The sequence below is a fragment of the Carlito syrichta genome, unplaced genomic scaffold (genome assembly GCF_000164805.1).
Source record: "Carlito syrichta isolate Samal-C Ts95f unplaced genomic scaffold, Tarsius_syrichta-2.0.1 Scaffold308488, whole genome shotgun sequence".
NCBI classification, from domain to species: Eukaryota; Metazoa; Chordata; class Mammalia; order Primates; family Tarsiidae; genus Carlito; species Carlito syrichta.
The window spans coordinates 500,494-522,973 of record NW_007252584.1 but is presented as its reverse complement, the minus strand read 5'-3'; the positions used below and the strand labels follow the sequence as shown (position 1 = coordinate 522,973).

General features: G+C 38.0%; 1 protein-coding gene across 1 annotated transcript in view; it reads left to right on the top strand.

Moving 5' to 3' along the window:
* The window catches only part of CDKL5 (cyclin dependent kinase like 5), a 113,535-nt gene extending 92,454 nt beyond the window's left edge, over positions 1 to 21,081 (top strand). Inside the window, exons 12-17 of the mRNA XM_008065469.1 lie at positions 1,693 to 1,794; positions 2,080 to 2,185; positions 4,935 to 5,058; positions 11,974 to 12,073; positions 17,723 to 17,842; positions 20,695 to 21,081. Coding sequence (XP_008063660.1) covers positions 1,693 to 1,794; positions 2,080 to 2,185; positions 4,935 to 5,058; positions 11,974 to 12,073; positions 17,723 to 17,842; positions 20,695 to 21,081 — 939 coding nt within the window. The remainder of the gene's footprint in view (positions 1 to 1,692; positions 1,795 to 2,079; positions 2,186 to 4,934; positions 5,059 to 11,973; positions 12,074 to 17,722; positions 17,843 to 20,694) is intronic.
* Positions 21,082 to 22,480: the final 1,399 nt, after the last annotated feature.

Here is a 22,480-nt window from a genome sequence, read left to right as displayed (position 1 = left end):
GGAGAGGGCAGGAGATGCTCATTTTCAAAGGTCGTAAGTGTAGTCATAGGAATGGTCAGAGGAGCCCTTAAGGAGTCACTCTAAAGAGAAGAGAACCTCTAGAGGCTTTATAGAGCTGCCCATAGGCAGGAGATAGCAGCTGCCCATAGACAGGAGATCAAGGTCAAAACTACACAAGGTTTGCTAGCTTTACACATAGTGTAAAACAGAGAAGAAAAACAAAAAGCTGTCTAACTTAGAAAAAGAACAAAATGTAGAAAATGCTACATTTTTCCGCTCAGTGAACACCATTATGGACTGAGTACTGCTCTTAGCTTGTGACTCACATCCTTGAGAGAGAGATATAGTGGTAGCATCTCTGGAGATGAGCACTTTCACGACTGCCCTGAAAATTCCAGAAAAAGGATCTTTGTGAACATAGTGGTCACAAGCTAATTATAAACAACTACGGTGGGCTTAGCATAGATCTGACTATTACTGAATTTGAAGTCCAGTTCAGGAGGTACAGTGCCAAGTTTCAAGAAAGTACAAGTTTAAAGGCACAAAGGTGGCAGAAGTCTTGAAAAGTAGTAATTAAAACTGTGAATGAATCTTGGGAATCACTCTCATGCAAAACACTGTGACTACCTTCAAAAGCAGGGGGATTCTTACTAAGTTTAGGTTAGAAGTTAATAATTTGTTTTCTTGAAATACTTTTCTAGAGGCCTTTTGTAAACAATATAGGTGGAAAGGGGCAAATGAGATTTGTCCAAAGGCTGCATTGGGTGAATTCCTGCCCAGAATTCTCAGAGTACATTTGGAGAGTGAGGAGGAGAAAGAATCTTACTAAACTTTAAATAAAATGGTATATATATATCACATATATTTGAGGTAATACTCTTTTCTGTGCATAATATACAAACACACAATGCAGCTAACTTCTCCTGATGACTTGGTAATTTTGTTCCTCAATCTTTTTTCCTAATGGTAGAAAAAGCTACATTTTTTCCCCTCAGTGAACACCATTATGAACTGAATGCTGCTCTTAGCTTGTGACTCACGTCCTTGAGAGAGAGATGTGGTAGTAGCATCTCTGGAGATGAGTACTTTCATGATTATACTTAAGAAAATATGAGAAACCTAAGTGCTGTTATCTTAGAGAAGATGAAGACAGGAATTTAAGCACATAAACTGTAGTAGTTAGGGGATTTTAAGGTAAAAATTATTAAGAGGACTTATTCTATTCCTTGATACATTAAAAAAATCATCTATTTTTCATCTAAGTCAGCCATATAAGTCCTTCATGAAATATAATTTTGGATCTGCACTGTTCTTTTTGGAGTACTCAGCCTAAAGTCTGCTGGAGAAATATTGCATTAACTAATAGAATCCCTAATCAGAGTGCTACTCAGAACCATGACTCTCTAGATCTTAGAAAAGTAATTTTTTTGTTTTAATAATTAATTGAACTATTTTCAGACTAATTTATTCCCTGCTTGCCTTAACTTTAATGAAAATTTTACTTTCCATCTGTGTAAAATTTTACATTTATCAGATGGGACATTCATCTTTTATGGGACAATTTGTTTAGCCAACTAACATTTTTTATTTTAGCTGGGTAAGGTCCTATTTATACCAAATAAAAGACTATGATGATTTTCAACCCTAGTAACAGGGATGCTCTTATAAATCCTTTTTCAATTTGACTTCCAGCCTGGAGAACAGCTCCCTCCAGAGATGACTGTGGCAAGATCATCTGTCAAAGAGTCCTCCCGAGAAGGCACCTCTTCATTCCACACTCGTCAAAAGTCTGAGGTCTAAATTCTTCCAAGTTCCTACATATCATGATAAAATGTGTCTGTAAAGATTGTTTCTTCAGCATTATTACAGCCTAGCTTTTAAAATTTATTTATACCCGATCCTCCACAAATAAGTTGAACTGGCTTAAAAAGTAAGTAGTTTTCATCATGGCATAATCCTGAGTTTCTTTTTAAAAGATCATTAAGTAAGTTATAGATCGATTAGGCACTATTCTAAGTTCGTAGGTGACATTGTCATCAGTCTATGGTTTCACTTTAATAAACTTGTTTCCTGCCTCAGGGTGGAGTGTATCATGACCCACACTCTGATGATGGCACAGCCCCCAAAGAAAATAGACATCTATACAATGATCCTGTTCCAAGGAGAGTTGGTAGCTTTTATAGAGGTAAGCCCGCCCCTGGCATTCACCATGGTCTCTTCCTTCCTCCTTCATCTCTAGCCCAAGACCATGCCCTCCACTAGGTGCTCACTGCTTTCACTGACTTCAGGCTAGCAGCATTCTCGCCTACACGGTCTCCTGCCAGTAGTTCTCCCTGCTTCTGGTCCTACTGTCTAATTTCAGGCCCTTCTGGCTTCTGACTTAGGCTCTTTGAATATCTTTTTAGCTGGTTTGTCTATCTCCAAGGACCCATCAAAACAGGCACTGGTATGATCCTTCTGAAGCTGTGTTCTGACCATACTATTCATTCATTCGATCTAACCATAAAATATTTATTAATGTTACCTGTGTGTCTGGCACTTTTCTAACTTAGAACATGTCAGTGAACAAGACAGCCAAAGATTTCTACCCTTGTATGGAGCTCATGTTCTCAGGAGGAGACTGACAATAAACATCATAATTATATAGAGCAGTATACATAGCAAGTACTACAGGGAAAATGGATAGAGCAAGGCATTCCGTTGCCCCCTCCCCAACTCCCTGTCTCTTATCTGTTGAGAGTCCTTTGGTGGCTTCCCAATGGCCCTCAAGACAAAATCTGAATTCCCTAGGATGGCATTCCAGACTTTCTGTGATTTGGCCCTTGCCATTCTCTTCAGTCATTCCCTTCCCTCAAGTCTCTCTGGTGCTGTGGCTTACACAAGCTGTGCCCTCCTCCGGCCTGAAATGCACTCCTCCCCCTGTCAGGACAGCTTGTTTCTGTCCCTTTCTTTAAGGTCCTCTCCAGTGTACAAATGTCTTCCCTGCCCACACCAGCTGAAATGAAGCGTTTCTTTCTCTTTTCTGCCTGTGGTACCTTGTCTATGACTCTTTTATAACACTGACCACATTGCACTGATTCTTTGTCTGCAGTTCTGTCTCACAAGTTTGCAAGTCCCTCATAGATACTGAGTTCTTGTCATCTTTTCTTTTTTTTTAATTTTAAAAATGTAGGATACAATACAAGGTCAGGTATACAAATGGTCATTATGTAGGTACCCTTGTTGATGAGGTGTTCCCCCCATCTTTTCTTCTTTTTATTTTCATTGACTAGCACACTGCCTGGCAATTTCATAGATATTTGTTGATTGGATTAAAGGAAAGTTTCAAGTGTATTTGTGCATCCTTAAAAGTATACTTTGGTATTTAACAGACACCTAAAACAGATGCTTTGGGGGTTGTATGAACTTAGGAGACATTAATAGAGAAAAGCAACCCCTTTTAGTATCTATGCAGTAATAGACTGTAGAACCCTTGTGAAACCCTGGCATCCTGGTGAGGAAATGAGCAGCAAGGACCTGGGCTCGGGAGACTCAGCCTCACAAAGCCTTCTACGGCCTCCAACGCCCATGCTACCTGACTTCCCACTATTTCTGTTGTTTTAGGAGGACAGCTGGAAAGGGGCAGAAATCTGGTGGGAGGAGGCATGGAGAATGGCTTGGTCATTTTAGTTAGGAACCTCAGCTAAATAAATGCATAGAAGTGTTATTTAGGACTAAATATATATTGAATGATTAGGCTACCCTATTCCCTTCCAGTTCCACCTATGGAAAAAGCATAAGGCATTGAATGTGTCTTTTAATGCAGTTTTTTTCCTGATACCATGATTACTGTAGAATCTTATGAGAATAAACTTTTAATTCAGATTAAAGGTCATTAAAACAGAAATATTATAGTGTGCATGAACAAAAGCCTTTTCTTCTATCAATGTACATACATATACCTCCAAAATGCACCATATTTCTATAGATGTGTGGAGAATATACATGAATGTAAAATGCTAATGGAGATTTAAATTAGTTTTTACATCTGGAAACAGTTTCATTTTTATTGCCAATAAATTAAATTGGTTAATGTCAGAGAAGCACCTTATTTGTCTACCTCATAATTCAATTCAGGCTTTGACTCACAGAACATTTTAATTTTAAAAAGTTCAGAAATAGAAGAAAAATATTTAACTAGAGAAAACAGCTAGAGACATCTGTCATAAGTCAAAGGGAGCTTTAGTGGTATCATTGAAATGACAGATGTTTCCAGAAAGCTTTCTGTTTTCACTTCTAGTGGTCAAGAGTCAAGTGAAGTGGTGTCATTTATCTTTATATACAGTCTGTGTGTTCCTTTTGTGATTAATTTGCAATATATTTTGATTATGACCAAGCTTAGAAATTGACAGAAAACTTAGTAACCACCACCTCCCAAAATTAGAAAAGTATTTACTCATATACGTTATATTTTATCTTTCTGCTCATTCTTGAAAAAAATAGAGAATATAATAGTATTGTAGAAATAACCAAAATTCTTTGTCATTTAGTTTAAAAATAAGAGTGATGCTGCCTCTCAAATGTCAAGGCTTAAACTGTAGTTTGTAGATCCCAGCACTCATGCTAAGAATAGGTTTTACATAGTTGGTCTATGATAAGAAAGCCTTGACTTCAAAGAATGTCAAAACCGTGGCAGAGGCTATGAGATTCATACTTGAAAATACCCTACAATATTCTTCAGGTGATCAGGTTTCTGACTTGAATATGTATTGCCTGGTGTTAACTAACCCTTGTAGGTTAGTGTCCTAAGCTGTAGGGAGAAGAACAGAAAAAATTATGTGAAGGGCAGATAGATGAGGATATTTACTTGCCTGTTTATTAGTTTTATTTGTGTTAGAAAGAGAAAAGGCTTTGACCAAAAGAGTGTATCAGTGACTTGCTTTTTCTTTATTCAGTACCATCTCCACGTCCAGACAACTCTTTCCATGAAAATAATGTGTCAACTAGGGTTTCTTCCCTACCATCAGAGAGCAGTTCTGGAACTAACCATTCAAAAAGACAACCAGCATTCGATCCGTGGTGAGTATTTTGGTTTGTTTTTACTCTTCTTTTTTCTAATTGTAAATTTGAGAGTTCAAAGAAAGTCTGGATGAACTTTGTTACATTCTTTCTCCTGCTAGGTCTTTCTCAAGAAAAAGTATTGAATAAGGAAAATTTGATTTGTTATTATTGATAATTTTTTTCAGGTTCAGTATTTATATCAAATATTATGTAATAGAAAAAAGTCTTTTGGATCATTAAATAACTGATACATCTTCTATTTTGTTCTGACATGAATGGTGACTTGTGCAGCCTCCTTCTTTTGTTGACACTGAACCATGCACACTTTGCTTTGCACTCATGTGCATTGTCTCAGTCAGTTCTCACAATTGCCCTTTGAAGTAGGGGCTATTGCCATTCTACAGATAGGAAACTGAAGTTTAGAAAAGTCAAGGAACTTGCTTTTTGTGCTGGACAGTCAGTAACATGGATGAGGGAGCCAGGATTCAGACCTAAATGCACTCTGACTCCAAAGTTTGTGGTTTTCACCTCTATAATACCTGGCTTTCACTCGGGGTAAAAAGACAGAAAAAAGGGAGCAGCCCTTTATGATGCCATAAAAGCATAATTGTAGTGTGAGGATAAGATGATGTGGCAACTTTTTTTTTTATCTTTTTATGTCATACCTAATAAAAATTTAGGGAGAAAATTACAGTGTTATCAAGTTCTGTTAGCAAATCTGTCTGGGGAGTAAAAACTTTTTAAAAATGACAATAATGTAGACTTTTTATTCTCAATTGCCCAAAAGACTGTCCAGAATCTAAATGTAAAGAATGTATATATGTACTTCATAGAACCTTATTAAGTTCTCCACCAAGAGAATAAAATGAGACATCGCTGTAATGCACCAAATTTAAAATAAGACCAGTTCATCCAAAAGTCTAACTCTGGTGTTTGTTGCCAGAAGTAACAGAAGGGCTTTATGTCAGTACTCCTGACTCTATGTGGCTTTATAATTTGAACCCTGTTGGCAGGGTTATGTCAAGGTTTCAGTGTTATGCCTTATAGTGAAATTTACTTAATTATTTTTAAAACAATAGTTAAAATGACTTTTTAAAAGCTGTAAATATACTTTTCCTATATAAGCACACTTTATATCCATTGCCTTATTTATAAAATTAGACAGTCTTTACATTAGTGACTAAGAGTTTAGACTTTGGAAATAGGATATCTTGACTGATGACAACTTCTAGGCCTGTGACTTTGTCCCTGTGTTTCCTCGTGTGTAAAATAGGGCCAAGAATAATAGAACCTCCTCCTAGGGCTCATGTGATAATTGAGATAATACATAAAAAACACCTAGAACAATGCCTGGCTCCATAAGGGCTCATTAATGTTAGTGGCTGCAGTTATTATTATTAATGTCATCTAACTTGAATATGACTTGTCAGTTGTTTTCCCTCCACTTAACTTTGCTGACAAACTTCAGTGCCGTCTTGCTGTATGTGACTGTTTTATGCTCCCTTGTATGTAAGAAAGGTCTACTATGCATTAACCAAAGAGCACAGGTACAACTTCTTTTAGTTACCAGTGTTGACCATTTTCAGGTGTGACTTTAACAAACTCATGAGAATAGTGTCTAAATTGTGAGAATACAGAAGTACAGAAGGAGTTGGTTTTCTCTTGGTCATTGCATAATGAGCATCAGTTCAAAGAGTATCAATTCCAGATAACATTAGTGCTGTGAAAATGAGGTAGGCAGGCAGACCAAAATTAATCTAAACGTGGGCTAGACAGTATTAGTAATGTGTTGTTTCTATCTTTTGATAATTAGTTCGAGTAGAACTTGTTTAGACATAGATATATATATAGAAACCTGAAAATAGTTTTGTTAAAAAAGAATCAGAGCCACATGTTCAGAGGGATGGTGAACTTTAGCTGAGTCTTCATCAGTTCGTCCTTACTCTAGTATTGCTGTTCAAGACTTGAGGGAGTTCAGGAATTAATTGCCAGTGATGAATTGGCTCTATTCTTTTGCTCCTACTTACCCCCCTTATAATAACACTGCTATGACATGTCTCCTTCTTGTGTCACATCTAGCTTATTCTAAGTTGTTAGTTAAACTTGTCTTGATCTTTTTTCTTGAACAACATCTCTAATTGGTTCATCATGTTCTTCATAGGTGAGAGAAGTGCACATTGCAAAAACATGAAAGAGCCTTATGGTAATGGTGAATTGTGTTCTTAAATTATCACTAACTTAAGGGCACTGTGTTTCTCATTGATAGTAGCACTTCAAATTTCCTTTGAGAAGAGAATATGTATACAGTGTACACATTTCTCTCAATGGAAAAATTAAGCCACTATGTCATATTTACAGTAATAAATAGATATTATAATATCCAGTGCTGTTATTCTGGCCATCTCAGCTATCTAGAACCCACTTAAGAACTGGGAGATAAGCCAAAATATCTCAGAACAAGAAAAACAGAGTGAATGCAGTTGGATTCATCATCTTTACTAATAGGATAACACCTCCACCCCCACCCTCATTCAGAGCCTGTTTATTCTTCTTTTATACCCAGCTAGTTCTAGCAGGTGGCATTGAGGTTGTCAGGACAAGAAATAGTCCCATGTAACAATACAGTGTGTAGAAGGAGAATGATCCTGAGCAATAGCTGTAGAGAGAAGTGGGCATTTCTGCCTTTCCTTGGGCCCCCAGTGGGAAAATCATGTATATCATAGATAGCTGTGTAGAATGTATGTTTATACATAGGCAGCTTCTACGTTGCTTAAAAAGATGAGGTGTATAAATATATTTAGAAAGACTGCTGTCAAAATTGGGTTAAAAATTGACACTATTTGTAAACCAAATTACTTAGAAATCCCACTAGTTAAGATAAGCAAAGAATTGCTGTAACTCACTTGCATAATCCCAGTCTTTTTTTTTCTTATAAAGTTGTGAATATATTGGTACCCATTAGTGCTTGTCATTATAACTCGCACAATTACTGTCTTTCTTTTCTCACACAAGAGTCACGCTGCCAGGGAGGGGGAAGTGGCAGGGAAAGTGTCACAGCGTAATGCCCCTCACCTCTTCAGCTCACTTCCATGCTGCTCCCAGAGGGATTATACTAAAGCCCCATAAGTCTGGCCCTGTTGCCTCCTTATGCCCTAGCTGTCAAATATCTGTCCTGTCCCCCACCCCCTCAATGAGTCTGTGAGCAGCTTGAATGAGGTCAGACTTTTCTCTGTATCTTTAACACCTAACACAGGGCCTGGCACATACAAAGTACTCAGTAAAGGTTGGTTGACTTTGAGTTGGTTTTAATTCCTTTCTTTTTTTTTTTTGCTTTTAAGCAATCATTTATTCTGATTTCAAGTAATTGACCAATAGCTGAATATAATTATTTTGTTATCCTCTATAAATCATATCAACTTTCTCATTCTCACACCTAGTACAATATGTTGGGTGTATCTCCCTCTTTTTTGTACTTTCTTATCAGGGACTTATCTATATATGCATCATTTTTGAGAATTAGGCTTTGGTTTTATTGTGTTTTTTTCCATTTTATTTTATTTCAGAGTTTTCTTGTTCTTTTTCAGTCCTTTCTTTATTTAGGTGAGTCTTTGGAATTCTCTCTTGCCTTGACCCCTTATGCAAATGGCTGCTGTGTGAGATAAATGTTAGAGTCCTGTGACTGCAGGAAGGCGCCTGTTCGTCCTTTGTCCCATCCCCCTCTCCTGTACTATTTTGATCAGAACTGCTGCCCTGGATAATGTGCCAGCTGAATGGATGCTGCTCCTTCTTAAAGCTTCTGTTTCTGAGATTGATGTGAACCCCCACATACCCTTCTCCTATGCTATTCTTCTTTACCCCACTCAACACAGAGCTGCTGTCTGTTCCAGTTGAAGTCACAGGGGCCATAACTCACAGATGAGAGAAATGCCCTGCTTCGTGTACTCTTACCGATTTGGCTCAGTGCCATTTTTCAACATGCAAGGCTCATTCTTCATTCCTTTGTACAACACACTGCTTTTCAAGTGCCTTTGTTCCCTCCAGTTTCTCTCTCTCTCTCTCTCTGAGACTTTTCTCCCTTCTGTGTTTCTGTTAATTATCTGTATATGTATGTTTCTGGATAGCTTCTCCTTTGCTTTGTTTTTTTCTGTCTCCCTCTCTTTTTTCTTTTCTCTAACTTCCTTCCCTTTTTCTTCAGTGATGCAAACACATGGTTTACTCCTAGCTTTCATCTTTTGGATCAAGGGTAATATATTTCCTTTTTTCTTTTGGCTTCGGGGATATTTCCCTGCCTTGATCTAAGCCTGACCACCTCAACTCAGCCTCAGCTTGAAAATGTCCTCTTTCCTCCATCCCCACCTGGGTTCTAGTTTGTACAGTGCCTCTTGAGCCCCTGCAGAGGGTTTTTGGCCCATCTTCGCTATGTCTTGGGGACCCAACACTGCAACATACAAAGTGCAGACACTAAGCTGTTTTCCTGCTCCTCCTCCATTCATTACCTTCTCCTTCCCAGCCTCTCACTTTCATATTATTCTCCATTTCATCCTGAGTATACTTTCCTCTTCCCATGCAGGATCTCACTTCCTCCTAGGACTGGTGTCTCAAGGCTTCATTTCCTCTTGTGCCAGCATTAACATTCTTATAGTAATGCCCATGTATGTTCTGAGATTACAGTCATGATCAACATGTTCCGCTTAAAAATTTGCTGGATTGGCAGAAAGTACTTTACTCTCAACTCATCTCATCTTTGGTATTTCCTCAAGCTTTCATTCTGATTGGTGAAAACTTCTACCTGTTAATCTGAATATTCTGTTGCACTTCTAGGCTATTTGCAGACACCAAGGTGGAAGGGCATAAGCTGTATCATAAACATATAATTCTAGAAGTTACAGAACATTAAAAATTACAGAAAATTAAAAATAGTATTGCCGGTTTGACTAGATATTCTCTGAGGTTCCTTTTGATCTGGAGTCTTGCTTTTGTGATTCCAGGTTTCCTCAAGTGACTGCATGCTGTGACCTGGAGTTGAGTTTAGGGCTGTTTGTCTTTAGGCCCCATACAAGAGTGTTTCCACTCCTTAATCCCAAAAGTACTTGTCATAACAAACTGACCAATTCCCAGAGGCCTAAGCCCAGTCTGTCATTGACATGAGAATGTTTCTCCCAACAGTACAACACTGCATTTAAAGAATCTGTTAAGTTTTCACCATTCCATTCTCACCCTATCACATCTGAAGTTTTCTAGCTTTCACAATTGCAAATGTATCATTCTGAGTTCCAACACTAGTTGTTTTATTGGTTGTGTTGCATTGCAAAACTTTTATTACTTCAGAACTTGAAACTCTCTCAGTGATGTTTAAAATTGCAAGTCCTAATGAGTTGCAGGAAACTTGGACCTTCAGTACATGTTTTTACTTCCATTGTATTCCCATTAAGTTTTAAGCTAAGCAGTTAAGAAGAAATGATCATTGCTCCTTCAAGCTGTCTTGGTTTTACTTCCTGCTTTTTTTTTCTCTCTCTCCCCTCCCTGACTCTTTTCCCCTGCTGTCTTTGATCTTCAGTTTTTAGTTTTTAAAATAAATTTTGTGGGTTTGTAAAACCTATTTTTTTTGTCTATAATACATATTTGTTGTTGAAAATTACTACCCAGATATGATAGCTATTAAGATTTTTTTCCCTGTCTTTTATAAATTGCATGTATATACAGACATATATACTTTGCTTTTTACTTTCGGACTCGTGCCATGTAGAAGATTTTGAATCCTGCTGCTTCACTTAATGTTGTAGTTTGAATATTCCTTCCTATTGGTAAATGTTTTTTGAAGATGTGTTTTATTTTTAATAGCTTCATGGTATTTTCTGTCATGTGTATCTGTAATAGTTTATATAGATGTTTTCTGTCTTCACACATATTTGATCAGATAAAGAGAGGATGCTGCTTTGCTCGTATTTTCTTAGGTATGCAAGTAACTTTATCACTGTTGAGTATTCTAAAACTATAAATATGAATAAACTGTCACTTTTAATGTTTCTACCACTCTTGATTAGGGAATAGCTAATATGAAGAAATCCAGTCATTTTAGAAAATGACTTTTCACATTCATAGAGATATTCAAATTTAAAATAGGGTCCATGGACTGTTATTTTTTAATAATACCAATTGAATTGCTTTTTGAGGGTTGTAAGTCAAATTAGGCAATATAAGTCCTCTTTTAACATACAAATAGCCAACTTGTTGAGGCCAAGATGTCCTGTTTCCTGTCTTTTAATATCTTCTGTTTTTATTAAAATATCTGGTGGTATCAGTGGTATTAAGCTTAATGTCAGTATTTTCAGTTAGAAGCATTTTTCTTCATGAGTGCTTTGTATTAAAGCATTCATCTTATTTAAATTTTTTCCTCAACTCTTTTTTTATTTAGTTTTAATAAATAGATAAAAGGTTTAATAGGATTTTTCCAGTTTCAGGCAATTTTTACTTTTATTTATAATGTTTCTGTAGCAGCATTGATTTTATGTTCAGCATCGTAGCAACTAATAATAAATTTGTTGAGCTGGTTTTAAAAATGTAAATAGAAAAATGAAAGTATTGCACATGTTTCTGCTCTTTCTCTTGGAGGGTTACAGAAAAAGCATCCTTTAAGCCATGTACTTTTTGGAATCTTGAATTCTGAGGTTTCAACAGCATGAAAATGGTCTTGCAGCACAGTTACATATCAAGTTGCTATTTTGAGTGAGCCTGTGTCAAAGAATAATCATTAACTATGGTTGATTAGATTCAGTTCCTCCTGTGCTTTTTTAGAGGATCTTTACCCACGTACTTGATTCTTTGTGGCTATTTGAACCTGGTGTCATGCATTTTCAGTCTTCATTATATTTGTCACACAATGGCAGGAGAATGATTGAAAGATCAATATGATAAAACTGTCTTCTCATTTAGGAAAAGTCCTGAAAATATTAGTCATTCTGAGCAACTCAAGGAGAAGGAGAAACAAGGTTTTTTCAGGTCAATGAAAAAGAAAAAGAAGAAATCTCAAACAGTAAGTAGATGGCCGACTTTTCTATATAATGACATGACATATATTTCTGCATTATTCTATGGATACTTTTCACTTTGTACATGACTATCAACGTTAATTATTTTCTTATTGAGACTTGACATGTATGTGCTTTGTATTTATTATGTCTCTTTCTAAAATTCTATACAACTATCCTTTTCTCTCACTGAGCCTTTTCTAGATTCAACAGACTCTCCAGAAATAGAAGAAATTTAATTTGGATGAGAAAGAACACTTTAAGCCTTTCTCAATATACTTCTTATCTGCGTGGATTTATATTCGTGTAAAAACTTTGAAGATGCAGGATTTTGTTTCTCTCTGGGGGTTTAAAGATATGTGAAAACTTAGAAAGTGGTTTTAGTTTACATTTAAATCTTGAAATTCATAAATAACCATCATTTCTTATTCTCCCATGGCTGGTTTTAGAATTCCCGTGTTGACAGGTGCGTTTCTGGGCTGTTTAGTCACAAAGATTATATCTGGGGTTTCAGGGCTTACTTTAGAAAGAAAACATGTTTGCCTTTTGATCACAATGTGGGACGGAATGCGCCTTATCTCCTGGGAGCTCTCTGTCTGAACATAGGGCTGGCTCTACGGGACCTTGTGTCACTTCACTGAACCACCCAAGCAAGGATTCTGCCAGTTAGTGATGTGAGAAGGCATGGGGAAACCAGGCCTCCAGGACAGCAACAGCAGCAATTCTTCACGCAAATGACACCTTTTGCCTTTTGCTTTATGATACCTTCAAGACAAGACAAGATTTAGTTAGCCATTTTAAATGATTTTGTTTCTAATTTTACTTTGTATGTGATTTACTCTCATTTATTTGATAATCAAAATGGCCTGTTCAGATGGACTTCACTGATTTTTATCTGTAAAATGAATAGATTAGATGCAGTATTTCTGAGGCCCTTTCCATTATGAAAATTCTAAGATTATGACTCAATGGAAAGTAGATTAGATAGATGATGATAACAAAGGATATAATAACCCAAAGTGAGGATTTTTATCTCACAGATGTTCTAGAAATATTAACAAAACCTCTCTAGGTTACCTTGCTAGATCAGTCTTTCACTCGCTTGTTTGTTAAGTACATGCATTTAATTATAAAATAAATATGAGCTCATTATAGAAAAATAAAAAGATCATTTTTAATCTTACCACCCTACCTAGGATTTTGGTATATTTCTCCCTAGTATTTTAGCCTATGCATATATTTATGAAACGAAGGGGATGTGTGTATGTATTTGTGTGTATGTGTGTATGTTTGTGTGTGTGTGTGTTTTCTTAAGTTTATTTTAAGTACTAATACTTCTTCTAGTATAAATTTATATTCTGGCTTTTTGTTGTTGTTGGAATCTCATTCTGTTGCCCAAGCTGGAGTGTAGTGGCATAATCATAGCTCACCACCCTCAACCTCCTGGGCTCAGGCCTCAGCCTCCTGAGTAGCTGGAACTATAGGTGTGCACCACCACACCTGGCTAATTCTTGTGTAGGTGTGTATGTGGAGACGAGATCTGACTGTATTGCCTAGGCTGATCTCAAACTCCTGGGCTCAAGCAATCCTCTTGCTTCGGCCTCCCAAAGTGCTGGGATTACAAGTATGAGCCACCACACCCAGCTTATTCTGGTTTTTCTTTCCTTTTTTTCTTTTTTTCTTTCTTTCTTTTTTTTTTTTTTTAGAAAATAGAATTTCTTGAGAGGACAGAAAAGTTTCCACAGTGGGAGGGGACCTGAAGTGGTTGCCCTCTTCTGACTTTTCATAGCTTATCTATCTCTATCTACACACACACACACACACACACACACACACACACACACACACACATGCACACACACACAATATGTATGTTACTACACAAGTTTTATTATCATTATCTTCATTCTAATTGCTTCACAATATTCCTGAAATGTTCATTAAAAAAAAAAAAAAGCTGCCTGTATCTCTTACTGAAGCTCACTTAAAGAGGAATGTCAAATCAAAATGCCACTCTGTCTAAATATTATTACTACAATTGTGACATAGACTGGATGAACAAATAGACCTGATTTAAATTAGAGATGTTTAGAATATTTTAAAGTGTTAATAAAATAAAGCTTTAATTATCATCCATAGAACGTATTTATCTATCATAAACATTAAACTTCAGCTACTTCCTCCTGACCATTGTTATTTTTATTTTGTGACTTTTGTTCTTAAACACAGGTTTATAACCATTGTGGGGTAATTAAGCGGTTAGGGAGAATGAAGGAATTGAAGATATTTTGTTATATAGATTTAGATTTTGATGTCTATCTGCCTTAGACCAACATTCAACTGTGGCATGAGTAGAGTATATACATGTTGAGTGACTGACTTTGTTATTCAGTATTTAGTTTAAATTTCAAATATTTAAATAGGATAGGATTATGGTAAATAGGCAAACTGCTATTCTCTAACATCTTCTCCACTTAAACATTTTATTTGGTTTTAATAAATTTCCTTTTTGAGATATAAAGTAACTGCAAAATATCTCTGTATAGGCCATAATGCCTTAAGCCTTTAATACCAAAAGTTGTTTGTACCTCTGCAATTTTTAATTAAAAGAAAAAAATATTAAGGGCTTTATGATTTCCAAAGAGCACTCAGTACACCTGCCAGACATCAGGCTCCTAAGCCTGGCATTGGGTTAACTCTGCCTTCTTTGAATAAGCGTTTAAACATATTTAAACTTAATTACTTTTCACTGTCTAGTACTCAGCAGAAAGAAACTTAAATAAAACAAGCTTTGAAAGAATTAAGGCATTGTAGCCTTTTGCATAAGATTTCAAAAAAATTAAAAGCTGATGCTCAGTGCACATAGTGAAGCGTGACTTTTTTTTTTGAGTTAGAGTCTCACTCTGTCGCCTAGGCTGGAGTACAGTGGCACACTCATGGCCACCCCAGTGTCGACCTGCTAGACCCTGGCGATTCTTCCGCCCTCAGCCTTCCAAGTAGCCAGAACTACAAGTGCGCACTACCATGCCTGGCTAATTTTTTTATTGTAGCGACGAGGTCTCGCCAAGTTGCCCAGGCTGGTTCAAACACGTGGGCTCGGCAATGCACTCATCTCTGCCTCCCAAAGTGATGGAATTACAGGCTGAGCCACCGAGCCCGGCCAAAGCGTGACATTTTTAAGCCAAGGTGGATTCTAAATCTAGTTTAATTTTTAAATTTCACTAATATAGGAACTGAGCCCAAGCAAGTTGTGACCTGCCCAAAGTTACACAGTCACCTGGAAAAACCAGAACTGGGTTCTCCTAAACACCAAGCGCAGGCTTATCCTATACCCCAGGCCCACCTCTATGGAGACCCTCTAGGAGCTTTCTTCTGGGTTTTTAGCAATGCGGGTAAAACTCTTCCCTAGGGTTCCCGTCATTGGAATAGGAGCATCTAGGGGATGTTTTGCTCAAATGTCTTCATACACACACCCCTAAAAGATGATCTGAGCGCCTTCATATATGTTCTTGTTCCCTGACGATTGAGATATCCAAAACAGGGAAAAGTGATGCCAAAAAATAATTCTGTATTGTCAAAGTGCCTGCTTTGACTCAAGCAAATCTGGAAGCTGCCTTGAGAAATCTGGCTTCAGTTACATATCCAGAGTTACATAAGCCCTAAGAGCATATGGTGACTTTGCCAACTTGGTAAATTGTATCCTAGATAGTATATCAACTTGTGGTGATGCTTCAATTTAAAGATTGAAATTTCTGTGTCTTCCCTTTGAAAGCCAGTATTCTGAATTGCACCAGATATTTTCCATTGGGTAATATTTCTAATGGCGTAGAACAAGGCTTCTTACTCAACATTAGTATTCCACCACAGTGATATTCCTCTTCCTAGTGATATTTTTCTGGTTCAAGAGTTGACAATTTAAAAGCATTTCCAGTATCTTTTTTCTTTTTCCTAATAAGCAAATTACATGGTAGATTTTTTTTAGTTGCTAAAATCCTCTTTAGCAATTAGGAAGTTTGAAGTTCAACAATAGCTCTTTAAACACAATTCTTTATAATAATAATATTTCTGATAATAACTTCTTACTGTTTTATAAGCCTAATGTGAGTAGATGTCTGCAGGTCTCTAGACAAAGGTATTGATCATGATCACATGGTATATACTTAGAAGTTTGTGTTTGTCTTGAATTTGCATTATTGACATCTTCATATCCAGGTGAGAAATGACACAGATCCTCTGTAGATGAACAGCACAGAGATTTTTTTCAGTGACTGTTAATATTTAGCCATTTGAAGACTTCCAGGACTGGTAGTTTCAATAAAAGCACCGTCTTCTTTTTTTTTTTTTTTTTGCAATTAGTTTATTTGTATCTTATATTGCAGACAGATTCCACCAACGGGGAGAATCCAAGCATCAAGAAATCCCTCTTTCCTCTTTTTAATTCAAAGAATCATTTAAAGCATAGTTCTTCTTTGAAAAAGCTTCCTGTAGTCACTCCACCCATGGTACCCAATTTTATGTATGGTAGCCCTGAAAACTGCTCCAGTAAACTTGTTTTACTGATGACAACAGCATGTCTTATTTTCATGGGGTCATATTCTCTTTATGCTAGTTAAGTACCTGAGCCAGTTCCATAAATTCACTGGGATAGTAATTGTTTGCCAGTTAGATTTTCTGAATTAGTTAAGGAGGTTAAAGCATAAAGTCTATTAAAATTGTATTGTCCGATTAGACAGTTATTGACAGACAGCATTCATAAAATCCCATATTTCCTGTAAATAATTCTGTTAGCATTTACAGTTAACAAGCATCTTTGCATTTGGCTCACAGAGTTTGTTAACACTTTGTTGGCAGTTTGTTTTTTGGAAGCCAAGTTGAATTGACCAAATTGAATGAGCTAGTAGGCTTCATGGGGAAAAAAAAAACACACACAGCCTCAGTTGGTGACTTGCTCTTTCCTTGCTTGGCTCTAGCTCTTGCTGGTCACTTAGTTTAAGGCCAGAACTTTTGCTGGGCATTTGACATTATTCCCCCTGCATTCACTAAACCCAGAGAACAGACCAGTTGCATTCATATGGAATTTGTGGCACAGATTTCCAGCATTTTCCTAGTGTGTAATGCTAGACCAAGATTTACTGGGCAATGGTTTGGCAATATAATTCCAAACCATACTATCCCACTTTGCTATCCTTGAAAACCTACTAGACCTCTTTGACACCATCAAATACAGTGTTTGGATCATTTTCCCAGTGGGAAAAAATTTTGTTTTATTGAACTGGTTCATAACCTAACTGCAATATGAAATGAGGATACGACAGCAATTCCTGGTACACCCCGATTTAACTGCTCTCTCTTACAGCGACTAAAACTAACAGCATGGGAATGCTTAAAGGGTTGAGGTTTTAACAGAGCTGCATGACATCTGCCAATTTTTCCTAATGTAGGGAAAATTATTAAGAGGGCAGAAGAATTTAACTAGCATCACTTGCATTGTGAGCATTCGGAGAGATTTGGTTTCTTTTTATTGTTTTTTTGGGGGGGTTGAGTTTTGGTTTGGTTTGATTTGCTTTTTGGGTTGATTCTCCTCGAGTGTAGTTGCATATCTTAATTAGGCTTATTGGTGTGCTTATTGAATCTTTGTCCATATTTTGTTCTAGGTGCCCAATTCTGATGGCCCTGATCTTCTGACATTGCAGAAAGCCATTCATTCTTCTAGCACTCCGAGCAGCAGACCAAAGGAGTGGCGTCCTGAGAAGATCTCAGATCTGCAGACCCAAGTGAGTGGAGCCTTCACCACTCCTAGACTCTTTGACTTTCTAGTGACTGTCCTGAGGAGAGAGCAAGGTAGAGGAAACTTCCCCTCCCAATTTTACAGCAAGGCTAAGAGCCTCCCTAAAATAGACCCTCACTAATATCAGATACATCTTGGGAGTCAGGATTAATCTTGCTTCAGTGATACATGTCCTACTGGGATAAAAGCAAGCTTTCATTAGCCTTCATGTAGCTGGGAGGATGAAGAAGATATAGTCCCAGCCCACAAATATTCTACAGGTCAGGAGAGACAGAAGATTTGTAAAGAACCCTAATTTATAGTAAAAGGTAAGGCATGTCATAAAATGTCAGACAGGATAAACAAAGATGGTGAAAGGTTAAGGTTTTGTTAAATGTAGCAGCTTACAACTTGGGTCTTAAAAGATAAGTATTATAAGCTTTCTTGGAACAATATTTCAACTTCTGAAACCCATACTGTTTTTGACAGGAAATAGGCAAACAGTTGCATTAAGAACTACATATTAAATAGTATTGTGTAGTCATGTTTATGTGCTCTAATGGAGGAATAAGCAGAAACTGAATCAGTAAATTTTTCAGGTAACTGAGGTTTATCTTCTGTAAACAAGTAGCCCATAATGAGCATGGTAACATAATCTACCTTATTTTTTCCTCATATTCAGTATTTGATAAATCCGTTATTCCTCTGTGCTATAAATTCTGGCAATATGAATTTTGAGGCTGTAGGATTACTTGTGCCTATAAGTGACCACAGAATTCTGTGACTGGGTAGGGCAGGGGGAGAGTGCAGATCGCTGGCTATTTTTTATAGGTTTTCTGTTCACTGTCTTTAACTTAGAGCTACTTGTAGGAGGTCTCCAAATTTCCATTATATATGACCAATCAACCATTTATATCTTCTGCTTCTACCATAATATAGGCTGGGGGTGTGGTGGAGGGGACATAGAGAACCAGGTATCTAAGTCTATTGGATATGTATCCAAACTAAGGACACAAGTCTATGAGTAAGGGCCTGATTCTCTATTCCCAATTGAAAGAAACAAAAAGAACACTTGTGCAGGGCTTTAGAACTTTGTGAAACATTTTCTTTTTCCAAGAAACACTTTTTGAGTAACTTTATATATATCTCTAGCTGAATTCAGATTATTGTAATCAGGGCTGTAAAAATCACCAGGAATCTCGTGTTATTATGCCAATTTAATAAAAAAAACAAAGAAACCACTTTTGAGCACATACAGTGTACAGTGTATAATGCTACCTCCTGTACTGACCACAGAGCTTTCTTGGAAAGATTTTGGAGTGGCAGTAGAGAATACTTTCCTAAAAGCAATATCTACCTGAGTCAATTCTGAAGCTGTTTACCTTGGGTTTCAATGCTCTTGTTCCTTTTCCTTCAAATTTTGTAATGTTTCCTTGAGATCTTCAATACTTTTTGAGTTGGAGTCTCACTCTTGTCGCCCAGGCTGGAGTGCAGTGGCATGCTCACAGCCACCGCAGCCTGCCATGACCTGCTGGGCTTAGGCGATCCTTCCACCTCAGCCTTCCAAGTAGCTGGAACTACAGATGCATGCCGCCACGCCCGTCTAGTTTTTGTGATTTATTACAGAGATGAGGTCTCACTAAGTTGCCCAGGCTGGTCTCAAAACCCCGGGCTCAGGCAATCCTCTCACCTCTGCCTCCCAAAGTGCTGGGATTACAGGCTGAACCACCGTGCCCAGCCAAGATATTCAACATTTTATTCAAACTTTGCTGAATCCTTAGATGTGTATCTCTTATACCATGACACTCAAGAATAAGGGTACTCTGAGGACTGGCCTCAGATGTGCCCCCAAGACTTGGGTTGTAGCCCACAGACTCCAGCAGTAGTGATTGGCTGTGAACTTCCAAGTGCTTTCTATCCCTCTTCAGAGACGGAGGCAGAGGAAGAGGAGAGTTAGTCACCTTTCACTATTGAGTAGCCTAAGACTCAGGCGTTACCCGAGAGTAGTTGACCAGCGAGGGGCAGACCACTTCTAAAACCTTGCCTTCTGCCTTAAAGCTAGTCTCCCTTTGCAATCAGCACCCTGTTGGGCCTTTGGCCAGCAGCGACACAGTGGACAGACATGCAGGCAGAGCTGCTGTGAGCCCAAGTTAGGAACTGAAGCCTGTGAATGAATTGTTTTTTGGATTCTGTAGGGGTTTTATGTGTTTCTCTGTGGTTGCATGTTTAATGTCCAAACTTTACCCCCCTTCACAAAAAAAAAAAAAAAAACGAAAAAGTGAAAGTGCAGCAAGGGAACATTTGAATTTTGCAATATCAAGAGAGAGGGAAAATCAGGGAGATGATAACAGAAAGGACTATATAATTGTTAGTGGAGTACCTTGCTCCCTGACTAAAACATTATGTTTTTCTAGCTTCTCTTATACCTAGATATGACTGCGTGTCTAAGTTCTAGTTGGCGAAATATAAATGAAAGCATTCTGTGAAGCCTTTGGGAAGTCTTCTCAAAGTGAAGAGGAGTATCCCTTCTTTTGTTTTTTTTTTCCTTCTTCTTGCTGGTTGAAGCATGAGACACCCTGGAAAGATAGGATGCAGCCAGGTAGAAGGAGCCTTGGCCTCCGGTCAGCCACCATACCAGGTCTAAATGTCTTCTCTAGATTTCTGGGCTTTGACATTGGAGAACAATAACTATAGTCTTGTTTGAAGAAAACCCAAGAACAGATAGGGCTGGACTAGCACCTCCTCCCACATGCTAGCACCCCCCCACATCCAGTCATCTCAGATCTGAGGGCCATTTCCTCCCAGTTTTATGATCTACTCTAACTTAAATCCTACTTGTGTTCTTATCCTTTCTTTCAGAGCCAGCCATTAAAATCACTGCGCAAGCTGTTACATCTCTCTTCAGCCTCAAACCACCCGGCTTCCTCAGATCCCCGCTTCCAACCCTTAACAGCTCAACAAGCCAAAAACAACTTCTCAGAAATTCGGATTCACCCTCTGAGCCAGGCCTCTGGTGGAAGCAGCAACATCCGGCAGGAGCCCACACCAAAGGGCAGGCCAGCCCTCCAGCTGCCAGGTCAGATGGATCCTGGTTGGCATGTGTCCTCTGTGACCAGGAGTGCCACAGAGGGGCCTTCCTACTCTGAACAGCTGGGTGCCAAGAGTGGGCCAAATGGGCACCCCTATAACAGAACCAATCGCTCACGAATGCCAAATCTGAACGATTTAAAAGAGACAGCCTTGTAATTTTGCTGGTGAGGGAGGGGGATGGGTGGGTGGGCAAGCCAATTGAGAGGGGTGGGATGGGTTGGGGAATGGGCTGAGGCCAGGGTGGTAAGCCAGTATTTTCAGCTTTATGAAGGTGTGTGCAATATTGTATGTGTGGGGCCGCCAGGTTCCTCACGGCCACAAATGCTAGTCAGGGATGTTAGAGCCACAGGAGTTCCTTAGGGATCGCCACTCCCCACAGGTCTTGTGTGAGAATGGATAGAGTGTGCCATTGAAGAAGAAGAAATTCTTGCCAGTTTCTCCCCCTTACATTCCAGCTTTAGTGCAATCTCTCTTGAACTTGGGAACGCCGGGATGTGTCCTGGCACTGCAAGGGATAGAAAAGTCGTGTTGACCAATGCCCTTACCACATATTTTTTTCTGCCTAGACTAAATGTGGGGTTTATGTAATCTAAGAGTATCCCTTTGAAGGGTTAGCAGATGAACTGTATGTCTTAAATTGTTTTCTAAACTTCCATATTTGATAGGATTTGTAACATTTATTTATAATTAATATTGTACTGTTATAATCATACCTTTTATGTTATAATGTAAAGTTATTTTGAGCTGTTTGAAACATTGTGAAGCAGTGGGACAGCTACAGTAGTTTCTATAAAAACTAAACAGTAACATTTATATATTGCATCAGGAGTATTTTATTCTATATATAAATATATATATATGGTAAATATCTGTCTGTTTTATAAATATATTCATTTAAAGAAAGTATCGTTATGACACTATCTGCCATATTTTTATACATTTGTGATATGAAGTGAGTATTATACTTCTAATAAAGGGAGTTGAATTGTGGCTATATGTGACTGTAACAGTATGAACCTTGCTCAACTTTTAGGCCCCAGCAGTAGCCTCTAGACATGATCCTTGGTAGCAGATGAAATGCAGCATCTGTTTCCAAACCTGCAGGGGAAGAAAGTCGGATAAGCCAGTGAGAATTCCAGCAGGCCTGGTTTCCGTCCTCACACACTTGGCTCCTGTTTGTGTCCAGGGATGTTACTTGCACACGAGGGGAGAATAGATTGAGGTGTTGCTCATGGGTCTTTGTAGAACGAATGTGTGCTCTTCCCTAGCATTAGTGTAGAGCGTAGACCAAAGATTTGCCAGTGAACATTCCTTGTTAAGTCATAAGAGGCACCTGTCTGCAGATCTTGCAAACCAGCTCTATACTCCTGAATACTGTCCACTATCCTAGAGACTCTTGGCTGGTGGAGTGTGAGATACACATGTGGCATTTCTATTTCTAAATGCTTTTTTGTTATTTCTCTTTCCAATACTATATTTAAAAGACTCCTTGGAGCAATTCCAGATGTAGAGAAAACTGTTCTATCCATTTTTTCTTCCTGGGACTGTCCATTTA